The sequence below is a fragment of the Sminthopsis crassicaudata genome, chromosome 1, assembly GCF_048593235.1.
Source record: "Sminthopsis crassicaudata isolate SCR6 chromosome 1, ASM4859323v1, whole genome shotgun sequence".
Lineage (NCBI taxonomy): Eukaryota > Metazoa > Chordata > Mammalia > Dasyuromorphia > Dasyuridae > Sminthopsis > Sminthopsis crassicaudata.
In genome coordinates this window covers 740,708,609-740,719,382 of record NC_133617.1, presented here as the reverse complement: position 1 = coordinate 740,719,382, position 10,774 = coordinate 740,708,609, and the positions used below count along the sequence as shown (strand labels likewise).

Below are 10,774 nucleotides of genomic sequence, written 5' to 3'. Positions count from 1 at the left end.
GAGAGAGAGGAGAGAGAGAGAGAGAGAGAGAGAGAGAGAGAGAGGAGAGAGAGAGAGAGAGAGAGAGAGAGAGAGAGAGATGGAGAGAGACCTAATCCTGCCTCTCAAAAGATTTACTTAAATACTAACTGAACAGGAGGGAAGAAAGGTCTTCCTTGACCCCCTGCTATGCTTGCATTTTCCACCCCCACCCCAGCCTCCAAATTAAGTGAGGATTAGCTTCTCATTTAGACCCCTATCTCGGAGATTGTGGCGTCTTTCTCCAAAGGCTCGCGTCCGGTGATTGGACGGCCCCTGCTTTAGGTGGAGGGGGAGAAACTAGATTGAAAAGAGATTTATCTGCTTGCTGTGGGATTTTCGCTCTCTGTCCCTGAGGGATCCCGGGCCAGTTTTCGCAGAGCTGCCCTCGGGCTTGCTTTCCAGGCCCCCTTTGCTCTCTGGGTCCACTTCCCGAAGTGGGGTCAGAGAAGGTCTTGGGCCTGCCTGGCCAGGCGGTGTGCAAGGAATACCCTCGCTCTCCCAGCTTAGAGTTCTCTCCATTTAAACCCCACTTTGAAAATTTGCTCCATTAAAAACAAATTTAGCCCAGAGTTTCTTTTCTCTCCCTTGAAAAAAAAAGTGTATGATACTGATTAGCGATATTCTCGGTCGACGAGTAATTGAAGCCCTCCTGTATTAATTAAGGGAAGACTCCAAACTACTTGGAAAAAAGGAGAACAAATAAAAAGGGAGGGAGCAGAGTTAAGCTGGAACTCGGCGGAATCTGTCTGCAAGCGGCCTGATTTATTTTCAAAGGCTTCGTTTCAGCGAAGGCAGCCGCGTTCCTGCCAAGGGAAAGCCTTGGGGAGCGCAGAGGGCTGCAGAGGGGAGCTGGCTGCAGCAGCCGCGCTGTTTGTAAGCAGAGCCGGGGGGAGATTGGCCGTGAAAGCCCGCGGCTCACGGACGCGGACCGGGGAGCAGCGGGCGCTGAGACGCGGGAGCCGGGGGCGCCTCGGGGCGGCGTGGGAGCACCGAGGTGGCAGGGCCCGAGGGGCCGTCGCGGCACCTGCAGGAGCCTCTCTCGGCCGACGAACAAATGCCTGCAGCTGAGCGTGGACGCATGTGCAAATACACGTGCACGCACTCACATGTCTGTGCACACGGGGGGGTGTGTGTGTGCATGTGTGTGCACTATATAGGATTTCCCCCCAAAAGGCGCTGCTGAGTCCGGGCCCGGGGACGGGATGTGGGATGGAGGCACGGGGGGAGCGGGAATGCTGGAGAGCCGTGCCAGCCTGGAGATGAGGGAGGAGGGGAACGGATGAGGCTGGCCGGGGATAGGGGGAGGGCTGCAACCCCCCTCCCAGAGAAGCTGCCGCCGCTAGGTCGGGGCGGGGGGCGCTGGAGGGGCGGCTGAGGCGGCTTGGGCCCTCCCCCTCCTCTGCGCCCTCCCCTGCGCCTCCCCCTCCATCTGCTGGCGAATGAATCACCCGCCAAGCCGCGCCTCCAGGGGCCGGCAGCGGAGTGAGAGGGTTGGGAGCGCGGCTCTCTGCGTAAAGGCGAGAAAAGCGAGCAGTTACTTGGGGTTTCCTCCCAGGGTTCTCTCCCTGCTGTCTCCGGGCCCCTCCTGCCCTGCCTAGTTGGAGGGGCAGAAGGAGCGGGCAGTGGAGCCTCCGCCGGCCGGCGCCCCTTCCGCAGCCATGCCCCCTCACACCTGGCCCGGCCGTTACCCATCCCGCTTCCTCTGCCGGCGCCCTCTCCCCGTGCCCGAGCAGAGGGCATAGACAACGCCGAGCTCCCCCGGCTGTCCTGGGGAGCCCAGAGACTGTGCATGAGTCCGGAGAAGCAAGGACGCTCGGGGACTCCTAGGCTGCCTTGGTTTCTCCCCTGGGATAATCCCGAAGTATCTGGGGGCGGGGGCGGGGGCGGGGGGCTCCTGAAAGGGACTCGCACTAGGACTTGCTTCTTTTGCTTAGAAAAGACCAGAAGTCCCGGATCGCCCCGGTCTCCCCAGCCAGTCAGTTCGGGGGTGCAAAGGGGAACGCAGGGGTACAAGCGTGCGTGTGTGTGTGTGTACGCGCGCGCGCGTGCACGGGACCCACGGGGGAGGGGGCGCGAAACCCAGGGCGGGAATAGGGGCGGTGACAGCCGCTGTGGCCGCCGCTGGGGCTCGGAGCACCCGGGCAGGGCGGCAGCCGGGCTTGGGTCCCTGCAGCGGAGCGGCAGCGGCCAGATAGCCGGCTAGCAAATAGCCGGTTCTGCCCGGTGCGCCCGGCCGCCGCCGCCGCTGCCGCTGCCCGGGCTGGGGCCGGGCCGCTCAGGCTGCCGCTGCTGCCCAGGCTGCGGGGCTGGAACCGGGGCCCGGGTGGCTTCTGCTCCTGGCGCTGGGTCCCTCCCTGCCTCCCTCGGTCTGCCTCTGCCTCTGCCTCTCCCTGCCTCTGCCTCTGGGGCCGTCTCTCTCTGCCTCTCTCGCCACTCCTCAACTCCTTCCCTTCCCATCTCTCCGTAGCCTCTTCTGCCTCTTCCTTCCCTGCCTCGGACGCTCCGCTCTGTCTGACTGGCCGCCCGTCCTTCCTTTCCGTCCCGCCTCTCTGTGGGTTGCCTCCCCGCGGGGCGATAAGGCTCAGCTAGCCGGCAGCCCCCTGTGTCCGTCCATCAGTCTGTCCTCTCTGCTCAGCCTGCCGCTGTCTGGCTCAAGGAGGGGTTGAGGAGGAGCTTCTAGAAACTAACTCCCTAAAAAAAAAAAAAAAAAAAAAAAAAAAAAAAAAGCCTACTAGGATAAGAGCAGCCGTGGGCCGGCCCCCTCCTCCCGGCGGCCCCCCACCCCTCTTTGCTTTCCTCCTCCCTCCCCTGCCTACCATTCCCACTGCATCCCTCCTGTCTCCTGACACGCCGGCTGAGAAGAAGCTCTTTTCACTGAGGAGAAGAGGAGGAGGAGGAGGAGGAAAAGGAGAAGGAGGAGGAAAGAGCAGCGGCAGTCTGAGCAGCAGCAGCAGCCTGAGCAGCAGCAGCAGCAGCAGCAGCAATAGCCTGAGCAGCGGCAGCGGCAGCGGCAGCGGCAGCAAGCCCTCGTCCGGGCGACCCGGGTTGCCTCCAGGTGACGATGCTCTGGCTCTCCCCCAGCGTCCGGCCTCTGGCTCCGCGGCAGTGGCTGGCTTCCCCTGGGATCACCTTCAGTGTCTGGCTGCTGCTGAGTAACCTGTGGGTCCAGATGTCTCTGGCTTCCTCATTCCTGACAGGTAGGGGAGAGGGGAAGCGCGGGCAGCGCTTCTGCGGCCGCCGCCGAACAGTCCGAGTGCCGAGACAAGCCGGGAGGGAGCTCGGGAAGGGACCGGTAGCCGAGACAGCGGAGAGTTAACTCCGCTCCTTCTGTCTTGGCAAATGACTCGCCTGCTGAGGCTGAAGCAAAGCCCGGGACTCGCATCTGCGGGAGGGCCAGAGGAATTCCGCGATAGGCACCGAGTCAGCCGAGCAGCGGCTCGGGGAATAGGCAGGCAGAGAAAAGACAGGATTTTCACGTGGCAAGAGTTTCTGAGCCCCGGCTCCGGGTCACTCGTCTCCATCCCCGGATCCCGTCGGTCTTTTTCACGCGGGCTGTCTCTCTTCCCCCAGTCCCCGATTCAGACCCCATTTAGCCATCCCTGTCCTCATTCGGGAGCCACACGCGCCCGATTCTCTCTGACCTTCCTCAAGTCTTGGCTGCTGGAGCATCAAAAAGCACTAGTTTGTCCCGACTTACATTTAAAGAAAATAGCGCGTTTTTTTTTTTTTTTTTTTTTTAAAGGATAATGTTCATAGCATATAATTATATGTTTTCAGGCAGGTGAAGACCTAAGCTAATTTTTTTTTTTTTTTTTTCTGGAGGACATACTTTACTGACACCTGGTGCATAAAAAAGGGTGTTGAGTCAATTTCTAGTAAAAGCAACTAGGATTACGTTTCAAAAGTGATTTCAGGAAGGATGATAAAAGGCCGATCGGAAAAGAGGCCGGGCAGGGAGCTCTAATGGGGTCCATTTTCAGTTTTTGCTCAGGAGGCTAATCAGATTTTTTTTTTTGGGGGGGGAGAGGGAGGAATCGAGGGAGGGAAAGGGTTAGATTAGTCCCTATGATTATAGAATAGTTACTCCTAATGGAAAAGTTCATATTATAATTACACCGATTGAGACAGAGAACCTTGCGTTTACTCAGTGACAGGGAAAGTCTGTCTCTTCTCTCCCCTCCCCCCAAATATAGCTTTTGGATTCCCAAATTGTCCCCGTGGATTTCATTTAAAAATTTGGGGGGTATCATTATACGTCAGTAAAAATAATTTTTGTTGAGCACAGGAACTGACTAGTACCTTTCCCGTCTTTGTAGCTCTAATGGCTAGCAGAGTTCAGGTACAGAGTGTAATTATCTTTTGGATTGGAATGAAGGCAGATCCACTGAATGTACCATAAACTAAATGTTTCGGTGTCTAGGGGATATATAATGGGTGCTCAAAGCGCTCCCCCTCCAAAGGGGGAAAAAAAAAAAAAAAACAAAACAAACAAAAAAAACAACACAAATCTAATAGGAAGAATTTCTGGAAGGGGGTGGGAAGGGATCAAAAGAAGCAGCATAAAACCATGAAGTGCATTTTGTTATCAGCCACTGAAGTAAAATTCAATTTAAAAACTGTCTTGATCTCATCACAGGTTCAGTTGCTAAATGTGAAAATGAAGGCGAAGTCCTCCAGATCCCCTTTATCACGGACAACCCATGCATAATGTGTGTCTGCTTGGTAAGTCTGAACCTCCCCTAGTAAAGAGGATTTAAGACCGGAGGGGGAAAAAGAAACTATATGTAAAAGGAAATCACTTCCTAGAAGGAAACTGTAGGTATCTGATGCCTTTATGCAAGCCTGCTTGTTTCTGAGCTTGGCTAGGGAGAGGAAATACCAGGCCTGCATTCTGGGAATCAATCACCCCCTTGACATCAGAGTCACAGAAGTCAGCTGAAGATTGACATCCTTCCAGACCGTGATGGAGGTTCCTATTGCACCTGAGTCCGATGTCACCCTAAACTTTGTTGTTTCTTAAGAGCAGATAGAAAGGGAAAGATGTCATTTAAAGATGATGCAGAGAAGGGGTGGCTGTGGTCAGAGAGAGAAGTATGTGTGGGGGTGGGGTGGGGAGGGGAGGTCGAGTAAGAAGTGAATATAGCTAAAGGGGAATGAGGATGGCAGGAACTAACTGATTGGGCCGAAGGACAAATATAGAATCAGTATTTGACTGGACTCTTAGGAAGGTGGAAGAATGGAGCTTGTTTCTAGTGGCTAACAGTAACTACCTAGTGGGAACAGTAGCTGTCTGTCTGATGGGGAAAGCACGAGTTAGAGTCCCAGGGACCTGGCTTCAAATTCTGATTGCCGCTTACTGCTCGTGTGTTCTTGGATCATTCACCTCACCTCCTTCCTTCCCTTTCCTCATCTATAAAATCAAGGGGTTGGACTGGATCCCACGGAAGTCCCTTTGAGCTTAGTGATCCTGAGGTATCTTTCGCCATAAGCCTATCATAATCACAACCTACCAATGAACATTAGTTTCATTTTCAACTTTTTTTTTTTTTTTTTGTAAATTCTCTTAAAATTTTTTTTTTTGTACTCTAAGAGTGGCTATTTAAATAATTGGAGTAACCAGAAGAAAGGCCTTAGGCTTATGAGTAAGCACTACCAAAATTAAATTTCTAGGTTTCTTTCTTCTTTCCTTCCTTCTCTCCCTCCATTATTTTCTTCTTTCCCTTCCTTCCTTTCTTCTTTTTTTCTTTCATTCTTTATCTTTCTTTCTTTCTTCTTCCTTCCTTCCTTTCATATTTCTTTCTTTTTTCTTTCCTCCTTCCTTCCTCTTTCCCTCTATTATTTCTTTTTTTCCCTTCCTTTCTTCTTCTTTCTTTCTTTCATTCTTTTTTCTTCCTTTCTTCCTTTCCTCCTTTCCTCCGTTCCTCCGTTCCTCCTTTCTTTCTTTCTTTCTTTCTTTCTTTCTTTCTTTCTTTCTTTCTTTCTTTCTTTCTTTCTTTCTTTCTTTCTTTCTTTCTTTCTTTCTTTCTTTCTTTCTTTCTTTCTTTCTTTCTTTCTTTCTTTCTTTCTTTCTTTCCTCCTTTCTTTCTTTCTTTCCTCCTTTCTTTCCTCCTTTCTTTCTTTCTTTCTTTCTTTCTTTCTTTCTTTCTTTCTTTCTTTCTTTCTTTCTTTCTTTCTTTCTTTCTTTCTTTCTTTCTTTCTTTCTTTCTTTCTTTCTTTCTTTCTTTCTTTCTTTCTTTCTTTCTTCCTTCCTTCCTTCCTTCCTTTCTTTCTTTCTTTCTTTCTTCCTTTCTTCCTTTCTTTCCTTTCTTTCTTTCTCTTTCTTTCCTTCCTTCCTTCCTTCTTTCTTTCTCTTCTTTCTTCTTTCTTTCTTTCTTTCTTCTTTCTTTCTTCTTTCTTTCTTTCTTTCTTCTTTCTTTCTTTTCTTTCTTTCTTTCTTCTCTCTTTCTCTCTTTCTTTCTCATTCTTCCTTCCTTCCTTCCTTCCTTCCTTTCTTTCTTTCCTCCTTTCTTTCTTCTTTCCTTCTTCTTCTTTCTTTCTTTCTTTCTTCTCTCTCTCTTCTTCTTCTTTCTTTCTTTCTTTCTTTCTTTCTTTCTTTCTTTCTTTCTTTCTTTCTTTCTTTTCTCTCTTTCTCTCTCTCTTTCTTTCTTTCTTTCTCTCTTCCTTCCTTCTCTTTCTTTCTTTCTCTCTCTCTCCCTTCCTTCCTTTCTTCCTTCCTTTCCCTTCCTTCCCTCCTTCCCTCCTTCCCTCCTTCCTTCCTTCCTTCCTTCCTTCCTTCCTTCCTTCCTTCCTTCCTTCCTTCCTTTCTTTCTTTCTTTCCTTTCTTTCTTTCTTTCTTTCTTTCTTTCTTTCTTTCTTTCTTTCTTTCTTTCTTTCTTTCTTTCTTTCTTTTCTTTCTTTCTTTCTTTCTTTCTTTCTTTCTTCTTCTTTCTTCCTTTCTTTCCTTTCTTCCTTTCTTCCTTTCTTCCTTTCTTCCTTCTTCCTTCTCTTTCTTTTCTTTCTTTCTTTCTTTCTTTCTTTCTTTCTTCTTTCTTTCTTTCTTTCTTTCTTTCTTTCTTTCTTTCTTTCTTTCTTTCTTTCTTTCTTTCTTCTTCTTTCTTCTTTCTTTCTTTCTTTCTTTCTTTCTCTTCCTTCCTTCCTTCCTTCCTTCCTTCCTTCCTTCCTTCCTCTTCCTTCCTTCCTTCCTTCCTTCCTTCCTTCCTTCCTTCCTTCCTTCTTTCTCTCCCCTTTCTCTCTTTTAATCTCTTTCTTCTCTCCTCTTTTTTTTTCTCCTTTTCTCTTTATCTCATTCTTTCTTTTTTCTTCCTTTCTCTTTCTCTCTTCCTTTTTTTTGGTTTTCTCTTTCTTCCTTCAATTATCTTTCTTTTCCTTTCCCTTTTTCTGTCTTTTTTTTTCCTCTCTCTCCCTTCACTCACTTACTTTGTCTCTGTCTCTGGTTCTCTCTCTTTCACACACACACACACACACACACACACACACACACACACACACACACTCGAACATGTTTTACATGCCATTTACCAGGTCACATTTTTTAAACAAAGCCACACGTGTCCATAAAGCCGGGCTGGAAAAGCATAAAGGCAGTAACGGCTTCTGTTTGTTGTCGACCATGGTGAGTAGGTGAAAGTGTGCTTATCAGTTTTAGCAAGAGCCATCTGTGTTTAAGCCACCCAGACTTTCCCCCAACAAGTGGTGAGGTCAGCGTTAAGAAATGATAAATGGGGATCAGGAATGATTAAGTAAGATCTAAGGATGAAGTCAATCAGTGGCAGCAGAGGTGGAAAATGTATCATTGTCATTAAAGAGAGATCAAGAGACCCAGAAAGAACCTAGCTAGAGAGCTGCTAGACTTTTACAGTGGAGAGTTTAGGTAATGATGTGGATATATGGGACTGCTAGACAGAATCCGTTGAGGTCAAATCTTGGCTTAGCTGAAGATTTATTGACTAGTTTTAAGGCAAGTAACCTAGTTCAGACTCCGTTTTCTTTATTTACAAAATGGAACGGAATGATTCTTATTTAATCTCCTAAAGGTTCAGAGGAAATTACTCTAATTAGGTAATATTTAAAGACTTAAAGTTCCAGAGATGAAAGATTATTTTTCTCCTAGAAATTATTTGAGTATTAAAATGTAAAGTGATGAGGGGCTTTTGGAAGTCTCCTTCCATTTCCACAAGCATTTTTCTTTTGTCCTTGTATCCCTAACACCTAGCAGAGTGCTTGGAACATATTAAGTGCTTTATAGATGCTTGTTAAATGAATTAATAGTTGGGGGGAACTATTTGAAAATATCTAGTAAAACCAAGGAAATCGTTTTTGAAAAAATATGGAAATCCTACACCTTTCTCTGAAGGTAGACATTGTGTAATGCATCTGCCCCGGTTAGTTCTGAAGATGATCATAAGAGCATACATTTTTAACGGGTAGGGACTTCAGTTTAACCATCTTGTTTTGCATTTGGGGAAACTGAGGTCCAGAGAGAGAGATCATAGTTCCTAGATTTAGAGCTGGAAGGTTCTTTAGAAGTAAACTGGTCCAAAGCTTTCACTTTATAGTTGAGGAGACGGAATTTAAGTGACCTTCTCAGCTTCACGAAGGCTCTAAGTGGTAGCGAGTCAGTCTCCCAAATGTAGTTCTTGTTCTAGGAATTGTATTTAGAACATTTTTATAGTTACAAAGTTGAGAGAGGTGATAGGATTATTTATTTTTATCTGTCCCTAAAGAAACCAGAATCTTTGAGTATCGCTGATGTCTATTATGAGATCAGCAAGAATTATTTTTAAATAAAAATTCATAAGTACATATGTGCCCAATATATATTATATGCATATATGTGTCACATAATGCATATTTTATATAACATATGTTATATATAATAAAAACATGCATATCTCTTTTAAATAATAAGGTAGCTGGATGGCCCATTGGATAGAGTGCTGGGCCTGAAGTCAGAAAGACTCATTTTCCTGAATTCAAATCTAGCCTCCAACCCTTACCAACTGTATACCCTAGGCAAGGTCCTTAAGTCTGTTTGCCTCAGTTTCTTCATTTGCAAGTGAGCTGGGAAGGAAATGGCAAATCACGTCAGTATCTTTTCTAAGAAACCCCAAATAGAATCATGAAGTTTGGACACGATGGAAAATGACTCCACAAGCACATTTTGTACACACATAATTTGGCAGCTTGGTGACAGTGTCTACAGAATAGGATTTGGAATTGGAAGATTTTTTCAATTCAAATTTGACATATCTGGGTGACCCCAGGGACAGTGATTTAACTTGTCTGTATCTCAATTTTCCCATCCAAAAATGGGAATAATAATAGGGTTGTTGTGAGGACAAAATGAGACACTATTTATAAAGCACTAGATAAATTTTAAAGTCCTCCATCAGTGTTAACTATTGTTATTGACTATGGAAATAGGTTCTGCTAAATGGCTTCTGCCAGCTTCCAGACCTCAGACATGATTGGTGACAAGCTTGCTTGCTTGAGAGTCTGGGACCCAAGTTGCTAAACTCCAGATAATCCAGAGCCAAGAAGCCTTAATGGAATACAGAGCATTGCCCAAACTCCTTGGTCAAGTGAGGTCCCCAGAGGTGACCTGCAGCTTATCCATGCCTCTCTCTGCATGTGAGTTCTTTTCTCTAAGCTGCCCCCCAGAACCCTCAGCACACTTGGCAACAGAGCTATTTAGCTCTTGGAAATCTGGGGGTGGAGGGAGAGGTACCCCCAGGAAGAGGAGAATGAGTCACCCCCTTTCCTGAGCCTCCTCTGTAGAATGAGGAGGTTTGATGACATGATCTCAAAGGGCTTTTTCCAGCACTAAAAGCTGTGATTTCATAGGGGACCAGTTTATGTTTGCTAAAGATCTAAGGAGAGAAGTGAAGAAATAGCGAAGTAGATGATGAATTTGTCAACCTTGGGGACTCCCTCAAGCTCTCCCGTGTTTTTTTTTTAACCTTTCAGGAGCGTCCGACTAAGAAGCACCCTCTCCATGGGATGTAGTGTTAGGATTTCAGCTGACCTGTGGGGAAGCTTACACTTGATCTGGTTTTATGTATGTACTTTAATAGGGTATAGACTAGTATAAACTGTACTTTGGAGGAAGAAAATAGTCAGATTTGGTTTCTGTTGGGGCAGTTTTCTGGCAGAGAGGCGCCTAGCGCTCAGAATAAGCTTATATCTTATTTCATAACATGCGAGGAAAAAAAAAAAAACAACCTCAACCTAAGCCTAAAAAAGACGTAAAATGTTACAGTCTGGAGGAAATAGGTGGCATGGAGGCCTGTATATAATTACAGTGTAAAAGTTTGCAAAAGCAAAATCAACTCTGCCCGATTTAAACTCCTGGCGTTCGGAATGGTTTCAAAGGTGGAATGAGATCATTTCAAGGGGGATGCTGATGATGACAACGAGAGTAGTGGGAGCCATGGGGGGAGCTGGGTAATTCTACTCTCATTTATCATCATCTGCATGAGCCTGAGCATCTTGCCAGAACAAGCCAGGCTCCAAGAATAACCTGTTTATTGGTTGGTGATGGATGTAGTTTTAAAATGAATGGGCCAAAAAAAGTCAAGCCATACATTCAAGGGAAAAGTTGAGGAAGATGGAACATGGTCCTCAGAGGTAATGAACCAGTGAGCAGCAGGAAGATTTCAGTAGACAGATTGACTTTTTTTTTTTTTTGGTACCTGCCTGTGGTTTAGAAACTCTGGCTACTGGTATGGAGTCTTTCAAAGCTCATATGATCTTT

The 10,774-nt window shown here is 46.8% G+C and overlaps 1 protein-coding gene across 1 annotated transcript in view; it reads left to right on the top strand.

Annotated features, from left to right (window-relative positions):
- The first annotated feature begins 1,497 nt into the window (after window positions 1–1,497).
- The window catches only part of BMPER (BMP binding endothelial regulator), a 270,307-nt gene continuing 261,030 nt past the window's right edge, over window positions 1,498–10,774 (top strand). The window contains exons 1-2 of the mRNA XM_074284311.1: window positions 1,498–3,218; window positions 4,658–4,743. Of these exons, the coding sequence (XP_074140412.1) occupies window positions 3,083–3,218; window positions 4,658–4,743 (222 nt within the window). The 5' untranslated portion in view covers window positions 1,498–3,082. The remainder of the gene's footprint in view (window positions 3,219–4,657; window positions 4,744–10,774) is intronic.